This window comes from Lynx canadensis, chromosome A2 (genome assembly GCF_007474595.2).
Source record: "Lynx canadensis isolate LIC74 chromosome A2, mLynCan4.pri.v2, whole genome shotgun sequence".
Lineage (NCBI taxonomy): Eukaryota > Metazoa > Chordata > Mammalia > Carnivora > Felidae > Lynx > Lynx canadensis.
The window spans coordinates 3,381,096-3,403,185 of record NC_044304.2 but is presented as its reverse complement, the minus strand read 5'-3'; the positions used below and the strand labels follow the sequence as shown (position 1 = coordinate 3,403,185).

The following is a 22,090-nucleotide window of genomic DNA, read 5'->3' as shown; positions in this document are numbered from 1 at the left end:
TGGGTCTACACCCCAAAGAATTGAAAACGGGGCCTTGAGAAGGTGTTGCACACCCATGCTCAGGGAAGCATGGTCCACGATAGCTAAACGTGCAAACAACCCCAGCGTCCGTTGGTGGATGAAGGATTAACAGTGTCCATCCACACGCCGGAGGATGACCCAGCCTCAGGAAGGACGTCCTGCCGCCTGCCACCGCGTGGACGGACCCAGAGGACACCGTGCGCAGTGACAGGAGCCAGACAGAGAAGGACACGTCCCGCGTGACCCCACGCACAGGGGGTCCCCAGAGGAGTCCTGCTCACAGAGACAGAGAGTGGATGGTGGGAGCCAGGGGTGGGGAGTCCGTGCTTCATGGGGACAGAGTCCCAGATTGGGACATGGAAGGATCTGGAGACAGATGGCAGGGGCGGCTGTAGAAAAGCGTGCGTGTGCCTGATGCCGCTGAGCTGTGCGCTTAGAGATGGTGACGATGATGAATTTTATGGGCATTTCCCACAGTTTTGTTTTATAACTCCAGACCATCTCCCCCTACTCACCACGTCGTCCTCGTATCCCCCGGCCAGGACCAGGGAATAAGCCCCGTCGTTGCTCCGGCGTGGATGCCCGCCACGTGAGGTCGATGGACCCCGACTCGCTGACCTACAATGATCACCGAGAAATAAGCGGAGCCCTCGGGACTGGCTGCGACAGAGACAGTCAACCCCACCGCCCTGGCTCCCTTCCACTTTCAAAGCCAGCGGCGGGACTCTTCTGCCAAAGGCGTCATCACCCTTGTTACGAGAGCCCCTCCCCAGACACCCGAGTCTGAGCCACACCCTGGAAGGAACCGGCCTGAAGCCAGCCCTGCCGCCTTCCCTAGGGGTGGCCCTCGCCCAGGGGCGGGGGCCCCTGAGGCCCCAGAGCCCAGGAAGTGGGGGTACCTGGACTCTGAACCCACATGGTGCCCACGGGGATCCCCGGGATGGGTCCGTAGTGGTTGGACGGGACGATGGTGCACTCCTTGGTACGGCCCACGCACGCCATGCCCTGTCCGCGGGAACAGAGGCAAGAGCAGTTTGAGCGTGGCGGGCCAGGAAGGGCGGCAGGGGGCGGGGAGCGGGGGGCGGGGGCGCGGGGGCGGGGCGCGGGGGCGAGGGGGCGGGGGCGGGGCGCGGCGAGGGGGCGGGGGGGGGGGGCGCGGGGGCAGGGCTCAGTGGCGCGGGGGGCGGGGCGCGGGCGGGGCGCGGGGGCGGGGCCGCCTCACTTGCCCAGTCCCGCTGGGAGGAGGACGTGGCCGATGCCATCTTCGCCTTCTTTGTCTTTCAGCTTCCCCGGCCAGCACCACCTCGCTGGGCGTCGTTCCGACACTGGGGCAATACCTGCGACGGCAGGGGCGTCATCCGGCCCGCGCCCGGCCCCTCCCTCGGGCCCCCACCGCAGACTCCCTGCCGTCCTGCGCTGGGGGAGGGGGGCGTTTCCATTTCGATGCCGGGCGCGTTAAACGAGAAGCCCAGCTCACGCGTGGCGAGCGACCCCACCGGGCAGGGCAGGGCGGGAACGTTCCCTCGTCCCGGAACGTTCTACTGGACGGCAGACGTCGTCCCTCTCCACGGGAATTCCCGGGGCCTCCCGACGAGGAGGGCAAATCCGGCTGGGATACGGGACACACACGGGACGCTCGACGGGCACCTGCTCGCGGCCGCGGACTCGGTTTCCCCACCCCGGCGAGGGCGAGGTGTGCGAACGACAGCCACGAGGAGCGGCGGCAACAAGCCCGAACAGGTTGGGGGGGGGGGGTTCCCGGCCCGGAGCCGAGCCCGTCGCCACCGCCCGGTCCGCGTCGACGCGAGCGTGGTGGCCGAGGCCGCGCTTCAGACGTGCCGTGACGCCGGCCCCCCCGAGCCCGGCCCGCCGCTCACCAGTCCTCCTTGGGGATGCTGCTGAGGGGCGGGCGCAGGCAGTAGGTGTGGAAGGCCATGTCGCACTCGTCGCACATGAGCTGCTTGTCCGGGTCCTGCTTGCCCCCGCACAGGTGGCAGGCGCACACGCGGCAGGCCTTGTTCTCGTCGTCTCTGCAGTGCCTGCAGGAGGGCCCGCTCTTCCCTGCGCACGGGACGGCGGGCTCAGCGCGGGCGGCGCCAGCCGGGCACGGTCGGGACGGGAGCCGCCCCCCCACCCCACGCCGACGCGGAACACACGGTGGGGCGGGACCCGAACGCACTTCTCATCGGGTTTTCCACCACGGGGCTCCCCTCGCCGGGCGCTCGATCTTGAACACCTCGTCCACGAAGATGATCCGACAGTCATTGAGAGAATCGTCCCTGTGACGCAGAAGCGTTAGTTAGACCGTTCCAGCTGGCCGACCCGCCCGGGGGCCTCGGCGGGGACCCTGCCACCTAACGCGGCTCGCAGAGCCACGGGCAGCTCTGGTCCGAATGCTACGGGGGCCGCGAGCGCCCACGGAGCTCCTCCCCTCGCCAGGTCAAGTCCCACCGGCTCAGAAACCAGACGAAAACGACACGCACACCGGGGTTTCACCACGTGATGCGTCTGAGAGAATAATGTCTAACCTTGCGGCAGGCAAGACCGATAGAATTAGGCATACCAAACCTACAGGTAAAGTCTGATTCAATTTCCTGGTCTCACACTACGAAAACTCTGATAGCTTAAAGGGACCCGCAGTGAGGGGCGCCAGGGTGGTTTAGTTAAGTGTCTGGCTCTTTTATTTTTTTCCAGAGACAGAGCAGGAGCAGGGGAGGGGCAGAGAGAGGGAGACACAGAATCCGCAGCGGGCTCCAGGCTCTGAGCTGTCAGCACAGAGCCCGAGGCGGGGCTCAAACCCACAAGCTGTGAGATCACGACCTGAGCCGAAGTCGGACGCTCAACCGACTGAGCCCCCCAGGCGCCCCCAAGCGTCCCAGTCTTGATTCCAGCTCATGTCATAATCTCACGGTTCTCGAGATCAAACATCAGCCTCCACGCTCAAAATGAAACAGACGTTTAAAAGAAAACAATGACCTCCAGGCATCAATCCAACAACTCCATCAACAACGTCCCCTATGGCAACCGAATGTGGTCACCAACATGGGCCACCTGTGGAATTCTACGTTTGCTAACAACCATCTTGGAAAAGTAAAAACGGATGGAACTCGGGGTGCCTGGGGCCTCAGTTGGTTAAGCATCTGACTTTGGCTCAGGTCATGATCTCATGGTTCATGAGTTCAAGCCCCACATTGGGCTCCATGCCGACAGCTCAGAGCTGGAGTCTGCTTTGGATTCTGTCTCCCTCTCTCCGCCCCTCCCCCGCTCATGCTCTGTCTCTCTCTCAAAATAAATAAACATTAAAAAAAAAAAAAAAAAAAGCAAGGGGCGCCTGGGTGGCTCAGTCGGTTGAGCATCTGACTTTGGTTCAGGGCATGATCTCTCTATCTGTGGGTTCAAGCCCCACGTCAGGCTCTGTGCTGACAGAAAGGAGCCTGGAGCTGCTTCAGATTCTGTGTCTCCCTCTCTGTCCTTCCCCTGCTCGTACTGTCTCTCTCTGTCTCTCAAAAAACGAATAAATGTTAAAAGAAAAAAACTGTTTTTTTTAAAAGCAACGGAATTGATGGGAATGCGTTCCATGTAACCCAACGTACACAGAATATTATTTCAACCGTGAGGGCCGTTACGGCACTCTTAACAAGCTACTTGGTGTTCTTTTCCAGCACAAAGTCCTGACGCCCAGTGTGTGTCTCACACTCCCGGCACGTCTCAGCTCGTGCTGGCCACGTTTTGGTGCTCGACAGCACGCGTGGCCACAGCCACGGCCCTGGGCCACATAGGCCCAGGTCGCCCCACCAGTTCACAGGAAGCCCGGGGGGAAAAGGCGCGTAGGTGGCGGCGCTGGGAGATGCGCAAGGCAAAACCCCGCTGCGGGGATGCTTTGGCACAAACAACCCGGCTTCTGCAACAGAGAGCCGGTCAGGAGAGGGGACAGCAAAGGACCAGAGACTGAAAGGGAACAGCAGCTTGAATGATACATGGCAACCTAACTGAAGCCCGTGCACATTACACAGATCCCGACCAAACGGATGGCCGAGGAAAAAAAGGTGAGATAACTGGAAGACGAACCAACGACGGAACACGTTACTCAGAAATTAGGACCGGGGCGCTGGGCTGGCTCAGGCGGTGGAGCACGTGACCCTGGATCTGGGGTTGTGGGCTCGAGCCCCGCATTAGGCATAGAGGCCACTTAACGTGAATCAGTTAAAAAGTGAAAAAAAATTGCGATTCATCTTTGCGTTGTGATGATACTGTTACAACTAAGTTTCTTAGGAAGGGTCACCTTGCGGAAGTAACCCGCAAGAGACGCATGGATGCGACGGCTCAACGCCTGGGCGTTACCTCACTACGCTGGGGGCAGTGGCATTGTCAGAGGAGGGAAAGTGACAAGAATCCATTGCTAGCGGACACGCCCTTGCAGGAAGGCGAAGGAAGTTCCTCCGACAGGTAGGAAATTATACAGGAAGGCATCTGAGGAGCACAAGGAGGAGAGAAAAACAGAAAGGGCAGAAGTGTGGGCACATACGACAGATTAGCCTCCGTGCGCGTCCTCAAGGCCATAGGGGAGGACTGAAACACAGATCCTGACACCGTCCGCTTCTCGGGGACTATGAAGGGACAGAAACGAAGACAGGTTTCTACTCTTCACCCCAAGTGGCAAAAGTGACCACCAGTATGTCACGTGTTTACAGTGAAATCCAGAGAAACCACCAGGAAAACCACGCACAGCGATACACTCGGGAGACCACACGCAAATCTGCACAGAATCCTGTAACGCGTTTTAAGTGACCCACGGGAAACGGAGGAAACAGAGGGAACAAAGTCCCAGCACAGCATGATTACCGGAAGCGTGAACGGTCTAAACGTGCCAATCAAGAGGCAAGATGGCAAAGTGGACTAAGAAACAACCCAGTTGCATCCTGTGTATGGGAACGTCGCTTCCAATTCAACCACATCGGTTGGAAAGTCAAAGGGAAGAAAAGGACACAGCATGCAAATGGTAACTTGCAAAAGCCAAGCAGGTATGTCATACCCTCCCCGCGGAGCCAGGAAAACTAACACAACGGAAAGATCTTTGACCGGGAGGACGGAACTGCCCTAAAGGTGTGTGCACCAGACAAGAGCCTCCCAACTGTGCAAGAGAGGCAGGCACGCCCCACAGAGAGCAGGCCTTCGGGCCTTCTGGTCGCAGGGCCGCACGGGGCACCTGACGGAGAACCAGACAGACAAGCAGCGAGGATCAGTAGTGAGCACCACCAGAGAACAGACTCTCACAGAGTTAAGAGGACATTCTGCCCACCAACAGAATATACTTTTTTTTAAGGAACCCCAGAATATTCACCAAGTTAGACCCTCCCTAGCAGGGGCCATAAAACAAACCTCAACATATTGGAAGTGAAATCACACAGAGTATGTTCTCTGACCACAATAAAGTCCAGTTAGAAATCAGCAACAGAAGGACAGCTCAAAAGTCTCTGAATACCTGGGAATGAAACTCAATACTTCTCAAGAAGCCAGGAGCCAAAGGGGGAGTCTCAAAGGAAATAAAAAAAAACAAAAACAAAAACTGAACGGTGAAGATAAAGAAAAAATACAACATAGCAAAATATGTGGAAAGCAGTTAAGGCAGTGCTCAGAGGGAAACGTATGGCACTGAGTGCTGATGTTAGGAAAGAAAATGGCTCAGATCGATAGTGTAAGTTGCTACCTCAAGAAACTAGAAAAGGAAGAGAACCCAAAGAAAGAAGAAGGGAGCAAATTTAAAAGATGAAAGCAGTAATCAATGACATTGAAAACAAGAAAACATAGGGGCGCCTGGGTGGCTCAGTCGGTTAAGCGCCCGACTTCGGCTCAGGTCATGATCTGGGGTGGGTTCAAGCCCCACGTCAGGCTCTGTGCTCACAGCTCAGAGCCTGGAACCTGCTTCTGATTCTGTGTCTGCCTCTCTCTCTGCCCCTCCCCTGCTCACGCTCCCTCTCCCTCTTTCTCTCTCAAAACAAACATTAAAAAAAAGAAAACAGAAAACAGAGACCAGCAATGAAATAACACACTGGTTCTTTATTAGTAATGACATAGCTGCAGCCTGGCCTGAGCCCCAGGACCTTGCTCCTAAATGCCAGCATCAGCCTCTGCCTGGTGTCCCTGCTCCCACACTGCCCCCTACAGTCCATTCCCCTCTCGGCCACCAGAGCTAGGATTCTTAACTGTAGGTGAAAGCGTGTCACTCCTGTGCTTAAACGCTCCAATGGCTGGCCGCAACAGACAATGAACACCAGTTCCGTACCTCTCCATGATGCTTGGAGGCTCCCACAGTCTTGGTTCCTCCCACCTTCTTTCCCTCCACTCCACCCCAGGCTTTCTCCCCAGACTACAAACGCGCCAGGTATGGCCCTGCCCCAGGACCTTTGCACTTGTCGTGCCTGTGCTTAGGACACTGTTACCCAAATACTTGTGTACGTATACATGATACGTATGATGGAATATTATTCAACCACAAGAAGGAAATCCTGACACCTGCTACAACGTGGATGGATCCGGAGGACACTGTGTGCAGTGACAGAAACCAGACACAGAAGGACACGTCCTATGTGACCCCACTCACTGGGGTCCCTAGAAGAGCCGTCCACAGAGACAAAGAGTAGATGGTGGGACCCAGGGGTGGGGCAGGGGGCAGGCAGTCAGTGTTTCATGGAGACAGAGTCTCAATTTGGGGAGATGGAAAGTTCTGGAGACAGATGGTAGGAGTAGCTACACAACAGTGTAAGTATGTTTGATGCCCCTGAGCTGTGTGCTTGGGAAGGTTTAACATAGTAAGTTTTCTGTTATATATACTCTCTCTCTCTCTCTCACACACACACACACACACACACACACACACACACACAGAGGCAAGGTAGGGTAGGGCTTGGCAAACACTTCCTGCAAAGGGCCAGACGGTAACTATTTTTGGCTTTGCAGGCCACACACTCTCTTTCCCAACTAATCAGCTCTGCCCTTGTGACACCAAAGCAGCCACAGATAACCGTTGAAGAGATGGGCGTGGCTGTGTGCCAATAAAACTTTATTTGCCAAAACAGGCAGACGGCCGGGTCTGGTCTGTGGACTGCAGTTTGCCGAGCCCTGATGCGGAGTACGTCCCTACGTGCGCTTTGCTTCTGTGCGTGTCTATGCCTGCTCATGCGCAGAATATCCCTGGCAGGTTACAAGAAGACAGGTCTCCAGAAAGGACAAGCGGGTGACCAAGGGAAAGAGAAGAAGGGAGAATATTCCTTCGGTACTGTCCGGACTCTGACCCATTTGAGATTATGACTATTCGCCAAACTCCAAACGGCACAAAAAAGAGAGAAAGGCAACTTGAAATCTCCACTGTCGGGGCCCGGGGCTCGGAGACGGTCCCCCGAGTGAGCGTGTGGGCAGAGACCGAGGGCCTCACCCAGACGGCGCCGGCCGGACAGCCGCAGGGCCCGGCATGTCACTCACCCGAGCCTGACGTTGGCATACAGCTCCCGTGCCGTCCGCGTCTCACGCTTGCGCAGGATTTCCGCATCGTACCAGAAGCCACGCTCCTTGGGGTTGTCGGGGTTATAGTTGAGCATGACCACCTGGCCGACCTCTATCTCCTGCCAAGGCAGGATGGTTCGGGCACGGGCCCGCACGTCGCGGGGACTCATCTGGACCACTCCATTCTCCGGGTAGCTAGGAGGAAAACCCCACGCTCAGATCCCGGGGGGAGCACCCGACTTCACTCCCCGGGCAGGAGATAGAAGCCGACGCAGAAAAGGCTGTGCCAGCGTGGGTTTGGGTCACTTTGATCACGGTGGCCTGTGAAGTCCCCTCCCCAACAATCTCCTTGGCGGGTATGGAAAATACACAGCCAAAGAGACACACCCCGATTACAGAAGGTGTTGTGGGCTCAACTGTGTGTCCCCCAAAAAGACATGTTGGGAGTAGTAATCCCTGGTACCTGGGAAGGAGAGCTCACTTGGAAATAGGGTCTCTGCAGATGTCGTCAAGTTAAGAGGAGGTCAACACGGGGGGGGGGGGGGGCCCCAAAATGCAATGACCGGTGTCCTTATTAAGAAGAGGAAATACAACACAGGCGCCTGGGTGGCTCGGTTAAGCGACCAACTTTGGCTCAGGTCACGATCTCACGTTCGTGGGTTCGAGCCCTGCGTCGGGCTCTGTGCTGACAGCTCTGAGCCTGGAGCCTGCTTTGGATTCTGTGTCTCCCTCTCTCTCTGCCCAACTTCCCCCATCTCCTCAAAAATAAATAAACATTTAAAATTAAAAAAAAAAAAAATAGGGCGCTGGGTGGCTCAGTCAGGTAAGCGTCCGACTTCGGCTCAGGTCACGATCTCACGGTTTGTGGGTTCGAGCCCTGCGTCGGGCTCTGTGCTGACAGCTAGGAGCCCAGAGCCTCGTTTGGATTCTGTGTCTCCCTCTCTCCTGCTCCTGTTTTTCTCTCTCTCTCAAAATAAACAAACATTTAAAAAAGCGGGGGGAGGGCACCCGGATGGCTCAGTCAGTTAAGCAACCAACTTGGGCTCAGGTCCTGATCTTGTGACTTTTGAGTTCGAACCCCGTGTCAAGCTCTGTGCTGACAGCTCAGAGCCTAGAGCCTGCCTGGGATTTTGTGTCTCCCTCTCTCTCCCTGTCTCTCTCTCTGCCCCACCCCTGCTCACGCTCTGTCTCCCTGTCTCTCTCAAAACTAAATAAACATTAAAAAATTAAAAACAGGGGCGCCTGGGTGGCTCCGTCGGTGAAGCGTCCCGACTTCCGCTCCGGTCACGATCTCACGGTTTGTGGGTTCGAGCCCCGCGTCGGGCTCTGTGCTGACAGCTTGGAGCCTGGAGCCTGTTTCGGATTCTGCGTCTCCCTCTCTCTCTGCCCCTGCCCCACTCGCATTCTGTCTCTCTCTCTCTCTGTCTCTCTCAAAAATAAATAAACATTAAAAAAAAGAAAAAACAAAACAAGAAGAAGAGGAACTTTGACAGACAGGAGAGTGACGCGTGAAGACAGAGCCAAAGAGTGGAGGGACGCGGACACAGGCCAAGGACTGCCAGCCGCCACCAGGAGCTCTCAGAAGCAAAGAAGGATGCTTCCTAGAGCCTCCGGAGGGAGCGCCGCCCTGCCGGCCCCGTGATTTGATTGCGGACCTTCTGGAGTCCAGAGCGGGGAGAGCACCAACTTCTGTTACTAGAAGCCACTCAGCAGTGCCACGTACTTTATGGGGCAGCACCCCCGCCCCAGGCTTACTACAGAGGACATCTGTGGAGGCAAAAGACTGCTGCCTGCCTCCCTGTGCCTCTACCGTGGAGGGTTTATGGAGAGGGGCTTACCTCGTTACAATAGGAAGTCATTATTCCCAACATGCGAGAATATTCTAGCAGCCTCGAATAAGGCATAAGTAATTGGGCTGAAAGAAACATTCTACCAACAACGATGTCCACCTCAGCTGAAGGGGAATCCCTAGATCTATCACGACTGCCCGCAGCGCCTCGTGCCCCCTTTCTCCAGCAAATGTTCGAGAACGAGGGTTGCCCAACTTTCCCCGAGGGTCAGACAGTGAATATTCTAAGGTTTATGACTACCCAACTCTATACAAGCAAAACAGCCACAGCCAATATATAGACAAACGGGCTTTGATGCGCTCTGATAAGCTTTCTTCACAAATCCGGGCGCAATAGGGCTGGGGACGCGGCCCGAAGGCCGCAGTGCGTAACCCCCTCCGAGATGGGCCGCGGGTCCTGCAGGGACGGACTCCTTCCTCCAACTCTCCCAGCGGGTTTTTGCAGAGTGAAGGGAGGATGTGCCAGAAACCGGCAGGGAAGCCGATGGGGCCCCTACACCCCCCCCCCCGGAATGTAAACTCCCTGGGGAGGCACACGCGCCCTCTGTTACGGAAGGAGTCGTGTCCCCCAAAGTCCCCGGGTCGGAGCCCTAAGCCCTGATGTGACTGCACGTGGAGGTGGGGTCTCCAGTGAGGGGAGCAGCGTTAAGAGAGGCCATAAAGGTGGGGCTCTAGTCCGACGGGACCGGAGTCCTTCGAGAAGGAGACACCAGGCTCTCTCTTGAGCCCCACAAACGACCGGCCGCCTGAGGACACAGTGTGAAGGCGGCCATCCAAAGCCAGGAAGACCCTGCCAGCCCCGTGATCTGGGATCTGCAGCCTCCAGAACTGTGACATGTAGCCGTCCAGCCTGTGCGGTCTCGTGACGGCCACTCAAACACCCGAGGAGCACATCCGAGGTCCTCTCCGTGACAGACGGGGACTCCCCGTGCCTCGCACACAGTAAGCGCTCACTAAGTACTTGGGCGCTCCAGTGAGGGACCGACGAGAGAGCCGGGAGCCGGTTCGTGCAGTGGCGACACAAGGCACGAACGGAATAAAACAGGAAGCGGGGTGGGCGGGGCACCTTTCCACTAGATGAACCCGAGAGGAGGGGGTCCGCCTGGCTGCGGGTCCCCGAGACGTGGCTCCTCGAGGGTGTGGCCTCCTGTGTGGTTTGCGTGGCGTGGGTGGTGCCAACCTCCAGTCCCCACATACACGGAGCCGACGCCCCGGCCCAGCCACCCTCGGTGCCACTCACTCGTCATATTTGACGTGGTAAATGATGTCGTCTTCGGGCGTCACGCTGGAGGTAGAGCTGCAGGGCTCGTCTTGGGAAGGAGCCTTCCTGGTCACCCTGACAACCTGCGCCTCGAACCACGCCCACCATGTTCGTGTCCCGAGCATCCACGTACTCGTTGACCTGCCAGGGGCGAGAAACCGAGGACGCTGGTCCGATCGGCAGCGCTGACCACAGACGCCGCAGGCTCTCGGGCACCCGGGACTTCGGGACCGGGATCAGACCCGAGTGCCCACACAGGATTCCTTGGCTGCGGCACCGCCGACGCTGGGGCCCGGTCGCCCTCCGGGCGGGGGTGTCCCGGGTGCTGTCGGGGACTGAGCAGCATCCCCGGCCCCCGTCTGTCGATGCCAGGGGCACCCGGAGCGGGGACAGCCACAGCCGTCCCCAGGTGTCGCCAAGTGTCCCCTGGGGGCAGAATCGCCTCTGCTTCGCAGTCCCGGGGGGGGCCCGGAACGCCCGTCTTGCAAGATAAGCTGGGAACCAGATCTTTATGTGACGCTGGCTGACCTCAAGGGCGGCAGTGAATTCAGGGCTTCGCGGCCCTGGAAGGCACAGAAGAGCCCCGCACGACCCGGACACAACACCGCACCACGCAGGATCCAAGGGAACGCTGGAATATTCTGTTCCCACAGTGATGCTCCAGGAGCCCACCCACCTGGCGACTTTCACGGCAGGACAGGGGCCCAGCCCAGGGAATGAGCGGCCTGCCCGCCCCCCTGGTGACCGCAGGTGGGCACCTGGGAAGCCAGGGACGACGGAGGGGTCGGAGGGGCAGGGGGGCAGGCTGCCCGGCGGCCTGGGGGGCGGAGAGACTGGCCGGGCGGGGGGCGGGTGAGCACACTCGCCCCAAACCTCTGCGCGAGACACACCTTGTACAGACCCAGCTCCGTCTCGTCCCACGCGTCTTCATCCGCCTAAGCCCGCCTTCCCGTCCGCCTCCGAGGCCGCCTCGCCGGCTGTTGGAGGACTTGTCCGACTCGCTCTGGCCCAGGCAGCAGCCAGAATCGGTATCTGACAGTTGCAGAGTCCTTCTCCTTGCCGCTGCTGGGGGGGAGCACCAGGCTTTGGCGGACCAGGAGCTGGATGGTGTCCGTTCAGGCGGACGTCATAGTCGAAGAGAGTGTGGCCGTCCTCCATCTGCAGAGACACGGAGGCCAAGGTCACCGGCCCGGCCAGACACCTGCCCTCGCCCTCACCCCGGTGCCAGCAGGACTCCGCCACGAGCACGGTACCACACCTGCCCTCGCGGAGGCCAGGACCTAGCTGAGATTACTGGACGACACGACCTAACGACTCCCGGGGGGTGGCACGCCGTCACGCCTTCCCTCGGGCCCTTACGCCTCCAGAGATATTCCCCGTGTCATACGGCGAACATTCTGTGAACACACAGCATAACCTCCCAGGTCAGGAGAGGTTTTCTTTCTTTTTTTCTGAACGTTTATTTATTATGAGAGAGGGAGCCGCAGAGAGGCAGGGAGAGAGGAGAGAGAGAGAGAGATGAGCTAGAGAGAGAGAGAGAGAGAGGAGAGAGAGACTCCCAGCAGGCTCTGGACCATCAGCGCAGAGCCCGAAGCGGGGCTCGAACTCACGAACCGTGAGATCACGACCTGAGCTGAAATCACGAGCCGGACGGTTAGCCGACTGAGCCCCCAGGAGCCCAGGGAGGTTTTCTTAATATGTCTGTCTTTCGTAACTATTTATCACAATAAAAACGCGTTACCTTTATCGCTGGTTCTAAACGGAGGGCAATTCTGCCCTCCAGGGAACGCCGGGTGAGGTTCCCTGGCTCAAAATGTCTATGGTGTGAAGGCAGAGAGAAACTCCGCGCTAGTGATTTAGGGGAAAAAATGGGAGCGCAGTGCCCTGCCCACACTGGGCAGCGCAGCAACTCCCCGCAGGGTCACACGGTCCAAAGCAGGGTGGAGCCCCGGTGTCTGCGAGTCACCCCCCTCTCTCCTCCACTCGGCGGGTGGTATTTAAATGTGTGCAGCGGTCCCAGACATCATAAGGTCAGGCTGTTGTTACAGAACCGCAGAGACTCCTGGGGTGAATGGAACCCCCTAACCAGGGGGTCTCGCTCAAGGGTGATCCTGGCCCCGGGACAGTCGACGAGACCTGGGATCGTTTCGGTTGTCACACCGGGGTGCTCCCAGCATGACCGGGCGGGGCCGGGGAGGCCCCCACAACAGGAGCGACCCAGCCCCCGTGTCCACCGGTGCGTGAGGAGACCCCGTCCTAGATGCACCGATGCACACACCCAACGTCACCAGGTCCCTTTGGAGTCTCTGGCTCGCGCTCGGGCCCCTCTGCCCACCGGAGTCCCTGCTAGCAAACCCTCCCTGCCAGCCAACTCCCGTGGGCCACCCTGGGCGCGTTCCCGGCAAGGGCGCGTGAAGGAGTTTTAACTCTTAGCCGCATCCGGTGGCTCAAAAGGCCAAGGGGTTGTCTTTTGCTAGAAACTGTCCCGGGGCGCTCCGCCAGCTCCCAGCAAGGACCCATCGGTGCATCTAGGTCTATCCCCGAGGCCCCAAGGCAGGTTTTCTGTACTGCGGACACATGGGGGCCGGACTGTTCCCCTAGCAGGACCCTCCTGGGCACCACGGGGGAGCGGCCAGTCCCGACCCCGCAGGCTCCTGCCAACCCACGAAGACGTCCCTAGACACCGCCCACCGTCCCCTGAGGGCAGAACTCGCTGGTTCGGAGGCAGTGTCCTAAAGAAGAAGAGGAGAGAAAGGACAGCAGACACGAATCAACTTTCCTTCCTTCCCGATGTGCCGGAGTGGTGGTTCCAAGGCCAGTGGCGGCGATGTCTCACACCAAGCCTCTGCTGCACTGGCTTGCTAGTCTTTTCTTTACCGTCACAGGCCGGAGAATCTGATGAATGATCCACCCCCGCTCCCCCGGGAGGATGCACCTGAAACACATTAACGGCTTGCCTACGTCCACAGGAATTCCGCGACCCCGCTCCCCCCTCCCCCCACCTGTTCACCCTTGGCACGAGGGTGCAGCCTCCGATGTGCCCAGCCCTGCCCACGTGCCACCGGGAAGGCCAGGGTCGGGGAGACATGATGCCGGCCCTCCATCACAGGGCCAGCACAGGACAATGGGTAGAGGGGACACAGATGGGAAGGAAGAGACCAGACTGGTCAAAACCTGCAACACCCATATGCACAGCAGCCAGGCTCACAGCAGCCTAAGGGCGGAAACAACCCAGCGTCCATCACCTGGGGGGGGGGGGGGCGGCGGATACACACAACGCGTCTGCCGCGCACGAGCACGTCACTCGCATGAGCAGGAGCGAAGCGCCCACACACCCGCTGCCCCGCGGACAGACCCTGAACACCTGATGCTCAGAGAGGGAACCAGAGACGAGAGTCCACACGGGGTGTGAGTCCAGAACAGGCTCCTCCAGGGACAGGAAGGGGTACTCCTGGTGTGCCAGGGGAGGGGGGAGGGAGCGACAGCTAGTAGGGATGGGGCTTCGTTTTTTTTTTGTTTTTTTTTTGGAGGTTTTTTATTTTTGAGAGAAAGAACGAGAATGAGGGGGAGAGGGGCAGAGAGAGGGAGACAGAATCCGAAGCAGGCTCCAGGCTCTGAACTATCAGCACAGAGCCCGACGCGGGGCTCGAACCCACAAACCGTGAGATCATGACCTGAGCGGAAGTCGAATGCCTAACCGACGGAGCCACCCAGGCACCCCAAGGACGGGGCTTCTGTCTGGGGCGATGGAACGTTCTAACCTTGACTGTGGTGACGGATGCACCACGCTGTGAATATAGTGAAAAGCTCTAGACTGTGCACTTTAGGGGGTGAACGGTGTGGTATGTGAGTCACATCTCAAAAAAGCTGTCATTTATATTGTTTTTTTTTTTAAGGGAGAAAAGGAGTCCAAGAAAGGCGGGTACTGTATGATTCTAGCTCTGGGACATTGTGGAAAAGGCAAAGCCACAGAGACAGCAGGGGCGGGGGAGGGACTGAGCAGGTGTGGCACCAAGTTCAGTTTCAGGGCAGCGAGGCCCCTCTGATCCACAGTGGCGGGTACGTATCGCCACACATGTCCAAACCGCAGAACGCACGCCAGGAAAGAACCCTGATGTCACCCATGCATTGAATGTAACAGACATGCCACACTAGCGGGGATGCCGACAGCTGGGGGGGGGGGGGTGTACGTGGGAGGCAGGGTGTACTAGAAATCTCTGAACCTTCCTTTTAATGGTGCAGAGAACCTAAGATCCAGGTCATGTCCTCACAGCCATGAGATCAAGCCTCATGCTGGGCTCCGGACAAGGGAGAGCCGGTGGGAGAGAGCTGGAACCAGGGAGAGCACAACCGGGCCCCTAGGGTCCACAAGGGGTCAGGAAGCCCTGACCGTGCAGGAGCAAGGACACAGACAGAGGCACAAATAGGACAGGCAAAGGGGTATTCGGGCTGCGGGCGGGAGGTGGCATAGCGCATAATTCACAAGCTGGCCTGGCTGCTTCCTGAGGCCACTTCTGGAACCTTCCAGCAGGGCCCCCGCAGTCCCCAGGAAGCTTGCGCAAGTATCTGCTGTAAGAGGAGGTATGCGTTGTGTGCCCCTCTCCTCCACCTTGCCTGCCCAAAGCTGTGCACAAACGTTCTGTTCAGGAACCATGGGGCAGAGAGGCTGGGCCCAGGCCTGCCTCATGCCAACGTGTTCGGCATCAAGTGCTAGAACATTCCACGTTTGGATTCGTTTTCAAGATCCTAAAATTCCAGAGCCTCTGGCCAGCTCAGTGGGTGGAGCGTGCGACTCTTGATCTCAGGGTTGTGAGTTTGAGCCCCACGCTGGATATAGAGATTACTTAAAAATAAAATCTTAAAAAAAGGGGGATCCTAAAGTTCCAGCGGAGGCTAATGGCACGAAAAAAGTACAAAAGCCGAACGACAGGTGATCTGCACCTCATGGTAGCAGTCCTAACGTTAAAATTAAACTCGAAGTTAACATCTCGTAGAACCAAACTCTGCACTGAAAAATCCCTCGAACTGCCTATTCTAGAACATGTATACGTGGTTTGGGGCCGATAACTCCATAAGTGACAATTCAGGTCTAGGCAAAACTACCCACAGTATTTATGTCTGTCTGTCTGTCTCTCTCTCTCTTTTTACAGGGACAGAGAGCAAAAGCAAGCAGGACAAAGAGGCTGAGGGAGAGAGAGAGAATCTCAAGCAGGCTCCACACTGACAGCATAGAGCCTAACTTGGGGCTCGATCCCACAACCGTGAGAGCAGGACCTAAGCCAACAAGACTCGGACGCCCAGCCAAGCCACCCAGGCGCCACTGTCTTTCTTTTTAATCCAAGTATGCCTCCTGGACATTTGGAATTTTCGGCCACGCATGCCGTGCAAGGGCGAAATAAACACGTACACGATTTGACATCTAAACACACCGGTTCCCGTTGGAAACCGGGATTAAAAACTTGCCACGCCTACCACTGCTGCCCACTCTCTGCCCCCTCGCGACAATCTCAAGGGCTACTTTTCAGGGTGCAGGGTGCTGCCCAGAGGCGCGAGAGGCCAGAAAATACACGCCCCAGGGCTTGACAAGATGTGGTTCTTCAGTCTGCTCGGAGCAGCCATTTCAGCGAGGGGGGGGCGACAGACACCAGAAGGGGCTTACCGTGGGCCTTGAGCCTCATACCAAGAGGGAGGGACCCACGCTGGACCCACAGCTGGAGGAGGGAAGGGAGCACTGACAGGGCCCGTGGGTGAGCTGGGAGGGAGAGGAAGCAGGAAACTAACTGCTCTGCGGCCCTTCCCGGGGGCGCAGCCCTGGACCTCACCTGCCCTGCTTGGCCTCCAGGCTCTGCAGCAACCCGACATGCAGACAGGACACACGGACAGAGATGGGAGAGAAGAAAACACGTGAAGCCGGAGCCCAGATGCGGCAGAGGGACAGGGCTCCCCGGTTCAGCGGGGAGAGCAAGGACAGCAGATGAGCACCTCAAGGCCACGCACGACCCTCCTCATCACCAGTAGCTCCGTGGGGTCTTCAACAGGGTCCAAGGGACTCCTGAGACCACACGGTTTGCGCACCCTCCCCGGGAAAACCTCTCTGCAACACGGTGTCCTAGGGGACCTGTTCTAGTACATTCCGCGGCAATGCTGTTCCTGACAGAAACCCTGGACCCCGAATGGAGGCGGGGAGGGGTGTAACTGGCAGGCTACAGCCGGTGTGACAGTCTAGCCCGCACCTGTTTTTGTAAATAAAGTTTTTGGGCTCCTCCTGAGACACGCCCACTCATTTGCATACTATCTCCAAGAGCAGGGGTGAGCAGTCCTCACAGAGACAAATATTTACATAAGGGGTTTGCTGACCTGGCTCAGCGGGAATGCCCTCCAGCTGGGAGCTGGGGGGGGGGGGTGACCCTGCCTCGAACAGCCTGAAGGGCAGGACTCTGCTGCCCGACTCTGACTCTGCCCTTCAGGAAATCGGGGACAGCGACTCTGCCCTTCAGGAAATCGGGGACAGCGTTCAGGAAGAGCCAATTTGAGCTGGTGGGGTGCGAGGACACGAATGACCCTCGCAAGGCCGTTCTCAGGGCGCCATTCAGACTGATCCTTCAGACTGTCCTTAGCACAGCTTTTGAGGCCCGCGAGGCCGATTTAGCTTTTCCTAAAGTAAATTATCTACTAAATCAGTACTTCCCAAGTGGCGGCAAATGCAGGGAACGAGCCGCCCCCCCCGCCCTGGCGTCAGCAAGCCGAGGGGGAGAAACCCAAGCCCACGGATTCATTGCACCTTTACCGATAACCGGCCGGACCTGGCCATGACCGCCCTGCTTTCTCACCAGGCGCACGACGCCACTTCCTTGGGCAGGGAACGTGGGGAGATTATGTGAAGGGCACAGCACTGCACCTGAGCTCAAGTCACCACAAAGGACAGCCATTGTCATTTTCATGGGCCAGCCAAAAAAAAAAAAAAAAGGGCGCCAGATGCCTCTCGCCCTTGCCCAGGCTGGGCCTGCCCGCCCGAGTCCCTGCCCCCATTCCGCCTTCTGCATTTCCGCCAATCAAGCGACATAACCGCAACCTATTCAGCCTAAACAACCCGGCCACGAAACCCTCCCATATCCTGGAGAAAGACTCAGCTAGGTTCTGCTTTATCGGCTCAATCAACCTCACTGCAGCCCTTGGACTACTACACGTTTCTTTTGGGGGGGGGGGTGCGAGGAAGGATTACAAAGACTCTAGAACATTCTGTGAAAACAGCACTCTTGCCCCCACTGGAAACTGCGCGGCTTTCTATCACCTGTTAGCTTGGTCTGTTTGCAGACTTGACTCACTGAGGTGCTGCTATATAGGCCTTTGTCCCCGTCCTCCCCCCCGCCCCGTCGCTGTCCACACCTCCCGGCAGCCAGGCCAGGGCCTCGCCCTGCATCCTTGGGGAAGTTGCATCACGCTCCAGGCTCGGCTTCCTTATCCGGAAGCCAGAAGTGACGACACATTCCCTCACAAAGCTGCCGAGTGGGGCCCGTCTCTCATCGCTGACATCCTGAAAATTAAAGGTACAACATACGTGTCTAACGCCCGCAGGTGTTCGTGTTAGCGTCCCGCTTTATAACTTACACAGGAGTTGTAAGGACTTCTGTGTGGATCAGATATCACATTACGAACGAAGGGTGATGGGGGTTTGATTACGTGGGCGTAGACATTTGTCAAAACTGCAAAGGGTCCGTCTGCTTTTGGTGCGTCTATCTCACTGTATACAAATGCCACCTTAAAAAAACACACACACACACACAACCACACAAACTGATTTTGAACTCTAATGACAGGCGTGCTCAACTATTTAGAGAGAGCGTGAACTAGCGTCTGCAGCTTAGCTTGAAACGAGTTCCAAAACATACAGTGGCTTGGTGGACAGAGAGGAGGGCAGAGCAAACTGCAATGACGCGAATATGGAGACGCAAATGCAGAGAGGCGTCCGTGGGAAGGCCCAGGGGTGGGTGCTTAGGTGTTCATGGCTCTTGTGACTTTTCTGCAGGCTTGAAATGTGACAACTGTAACATGCGCCACCTGGGAGAAGCTCACAGCTATTCAAACTTGAGAGGACGGGATCCAGCCCACCTCTGAATTACGCTGTGGCCTGTTTCGGAGGTTCTCAGAAACTCCGCTCCACGAAGAGGCTGAGTGGCTGACAGAAGTCAGCCTGGATGCCACACAAATGAGCCGTTGTTGGAGGCGGAAGACAGCACCTCGGCAGAGGTTACTCACAACCCTGCCTTTTTCTCGAAGTCGCAGGCGACCGAGCAGTCAAAGCCCCCAGTTCGCGGGACCGGCTTCCCCTCCCCAGGCAGGGCGGGCTAACTCAGATTCTTAAGACATTGAAGTCATCCTGCCTGTCGCAGGAAGGAGGTGAAAGGTCTCCCAAGGGCACCACAAGCCCAAGAAATTAATCATCGGGTCTCATTTCGTGTTAAGCACGCTGGATCCTCCCAGCCCCCAAAAATCCTGGCGGGCCAGGCGCAGTGTTGATTTCTCATCGAGACACCAGATGGCGGCAGTACCCACTTCAAATGCAACAACAAAGTCAGGCACGCGCACCCCAACTGAAGACTTTTAATCCGGTACAGTCGCTACACCGCTGTCCCTACCGCGCACCCAACTCTGGGATGGCCCCTGCAGATGGACTGGCGCTTGGCGTCGTGCTATCTTATCCCACGCCCAGGGAAATCCCACTCACAGGACGTGCCATCTCCCCAGCAGATAGCGACAAAAACGGAAACCCCCCTGCTGCCCCTGGAGAAAGCGTCCCAAGTGTGGGCAGCTGGGAAAGCAAGGGTGGCCATTTTAAACGCCGCCAGGGGCCCAGGGAGAGAGCGAGAAGAAAGGAGACGGAAAAGCGGGGCCCGCAGACCCGTGGAAAGCACAGCGTCCCGCTCGCTCTGCACAGCGGGCCCAGGGCTGGCGGAAATTCCTGGCGAGCAAGCGCCATCTCCGGACTCCTGAACAAGCGGATCCAAATTTCCAGAAAACAGATTCTGTGGGGTCAAAACTCTAAATAGGTACAGCCGTGGCCAGCAGCGCGTGTTTCAAAGAAAAACCTGCTCCCTTCCATCCCAGTGCCTGAGTAAGCGATTCGAGGCTCTTCCTCGAAATTCATCCGTCCTCCATTGGCCACCTCCAACTTCTTTCTCTAGAAATCATTGGGAGGGGAGCTTCAAAAAAACCGGGCAGGCAGAGTTAAACAGCCCCAACGCTACGGACTGGAGTGCCAGCTTCCTGCCCGGTATGTCGATCTGCGAGTGGAGCCTTTGTTCCTGGCTCAGGCATCTGAGGTTTCTGTGGAGACGTGAAGCGGACCGGACGAGGGGCGGGGAGAGTATATGTAATGCCCTGGACCAGTGCAAGAACAAAGGTGCTGGGCGGGCGGCAGCCGGCGGGGCGGGTTTACCTGCTTGCCCTGTAGAAAAGCTCTGCAGCCTGGCTCCACGTGGAACAGCCCCTGGATCTTCCTCCTCAGCTCCTCCACCTGGTCAGCCTGGACAGCGAGTCCACAGTGTGGGCCACCTTGCCGTCCATGGTGCGAACCTGGATCCACATGGCGTCTGCTGGTGCTGAGGGGGAGAGAGCGGGACCCCTAGGTCAGTTCCGTTGCTGCTGCCACCACCAGACCGTGCCACTCTCAGGTCACCTTGGCCTTTGTCCACCCTGAGGACACTAGGAAACTCCTCGAACGCCCTCCCGGCGCGTGAGTCCCCGAACTAGCCGGCCACGGCTGACCGGGGCCCGGCAGAGGAAGTGAAGGAATTAATGCATTAATGACCAGCAAGGGCGGAGAGGCGAGGAGGGAGAGTAAATTAGGGGAAGGCAATCGGCGTCTCGGACCACTCACTCCAACCCACTCCGCCTTTCACACAGGGAAGACAATCATGTCCGGAGCAGGAAGGAGGACACGGCCGAACGGTGAGGGGCCAGGTTCGTTCGTTTATTTCTTCGTTCGTTCGTTCATTCATTCATTCATTCATTCATTCTCTGATTAATACTGACGCAAGGGGAAAACCCAAAGTCCGGCGCGGGTTGGAACTTCAGAAGTCCAGTAACTCAACTAAGTGTGACCCAAGGGGGACGATCCCCCCCACGCCCAAACCCCCGAGCCCCCGACCCCTGGCGCGCGCCCCCCCCCCGCGCGCGTGCGCGCGACGCGGCCGGCCCCGCGGTGGCCATGGCAACCGGCCGCCCCGTCCCGGCCGCCCCCGCGCGCGCCGGCGGACTCACCTCGGCCCCACCCGCGGCCCCGCGGGCAGTCTCCGCGCTCCCGCACTCCGACCCACGGACTCTGAGCCTCTCTTATTCTCCCGCCCGTCCGCTCGGGCCACGCCAACTAGCCCACGCCCACCCCCACCGCCGGGACCGGCCGAGGGGCCCCGCGCGCCAAGTCCCGCCCCCCTTCACTTGAGCCGCCTCGCTCATTGGGCTCCGCCGCGCCCGGCTGCCACCGCCCCGCTCACTCCCCATTGGCCCAGGCGCGCCCGGGGGAACTAAGGGCGCGCGAATCGGCTCGGGCGCGACAATTGAATCGCGGGGCGCCCCGCTCGCAGGCGCGGAGCCTGACATCCTCCCCTGCGGCTCCCAGGCCCTCCCCCACCCAGCGGGCGCGACCCCGCGGGGCTCTGGGGACGTTCCCCTCGCCCCGGGCAGCGCCCGGGCTGCCAAGGACGACTCCCGAGGGCCGGCGGGGCGGGGGCAGAGCCCGAGACGGCGTTGCACAGCAGCCACGCCGCGGGGCACGCGTGCGCCCGTGCTGGCCTGCACGTCCCCGGCCCGCTCGGGAAAGTTTCCCAAAGTCTCCGCGCCCGTGCACCGAGCCCTTCCCCCCACCGCCCCCGGCCCGGGCTGGCACCCCGATCGGCCCGGAGGCTCACCTCTCCGGCCGCCCCGATCCGCTCTCCTGCTTGCGCGCCTGGCCCGGCTGGGGATGGCGATGGAGACGCGTGTGTGGCCCCGGACCCCGCGCCGACCTGCCCGTAACCCGGAGCGCCCTGGACGGCCACCACTGCCCGCCGCGCTGCCAGCTGCTCTGATTTTTTTTTTCCCGCGAAAACTCGGCGTTTGGGAGTTTGCGGGTGCCGCGGGAGGCCGCGCCAGGGGCGGGCGCCTGCCTGGTGATTGGCCGCTGCAGTGGCGGTAAGCGAGAAAGGGGGTGGGGGGCGCCCACCTCCCGATCCAGCCCCACTCCGCCCAGCCGGCCCACGGCCCCGCCCAGCCCTGCGCGCTCTGCTGGGCGCGCCCAGTGTGCAAACCCGCCCGGTGGCGGGAGCTGGGCCCCCCTTAACTACGTGCGTCCCTCAGGAGCCCTAGGGAGGGACCCCGGGTAAAGACCCCCTGACCTTTTAATTCCTTTCCCACAGCCCGTCTCCCCGGGCACGGGCACTCACTGACAGTAGGGCAAGGAAGGCCGGAATCATGTTTAAACA

General features: G+C 58.8%; 1 protein-coding gene and 1 long non-coding RNA gene across 2 annotated transcripts in view; one reads left to right on the top strand and one right to left on the bottom strand.

Annotated features, from left to right (window-relative positions):
* UHRF1 (ubiquitin like with PHD and ring finger domains 1) overlaps positions 1-21,804 on the bottom strand; it is a 34,198-nt gene extending 12,394 nt beyond the window's left edge. Inside the window, 19 exon segments of the mRNA XM_030293032.1 lie at positions 537-595; positions 598-639; positions 927-1,032; positions 1,248-1,297; positions 1,300-1,358; positions 1,899-2,082; positions 2,201-2,242; positions 2,245-2,300; positions 7,501-7,716; positions 10,611-10,735; positions 10,737-10,772; positions 11,522-11,572; positions 11,574-11,612; positions 11,614-11,673; positions 11,675-11,743; positions 11,745-11,789; positions 20,068-20,147; positions 20,150-20,230; positions 21,539-21,804. Of these exon segments, the coding sequence (XP_030148892.1) occupies positions 537-595; positions 598-639; positions 927-1,032; positions 1,248-1,297; positions 1,300-1,358; positions 1,899-2,082; positions 2,201-2,242; positions 2,245-2,300; positions 7,501-7,716; positions 10,611-10,735; positions 10,737-10,772; positions 11,522-11,572; positions 11,574-11,612; positions 11,614-11,673; positions 11,675-11,743; positions 11,745-11,789; positions 20,068-20,147; positions 20,150-20,216 (1,386 nt within the window). The 5' untranslated portion in view covers positions 20,217-20,230; positions 21,539-21,804.
* Positions 17,879-19,842, top strand: LOC115499275. Its single transcript, XR_003964097.2, has 2 exons — positions 17,879-18,178; positions 18,658-19,842. It is a non-coding gene; the product is annotated as an uncharacterized LOC115499275 (long non-coding RNA).
* Positions 21,805-22,090: the final 286 nt, after the last annotated feature.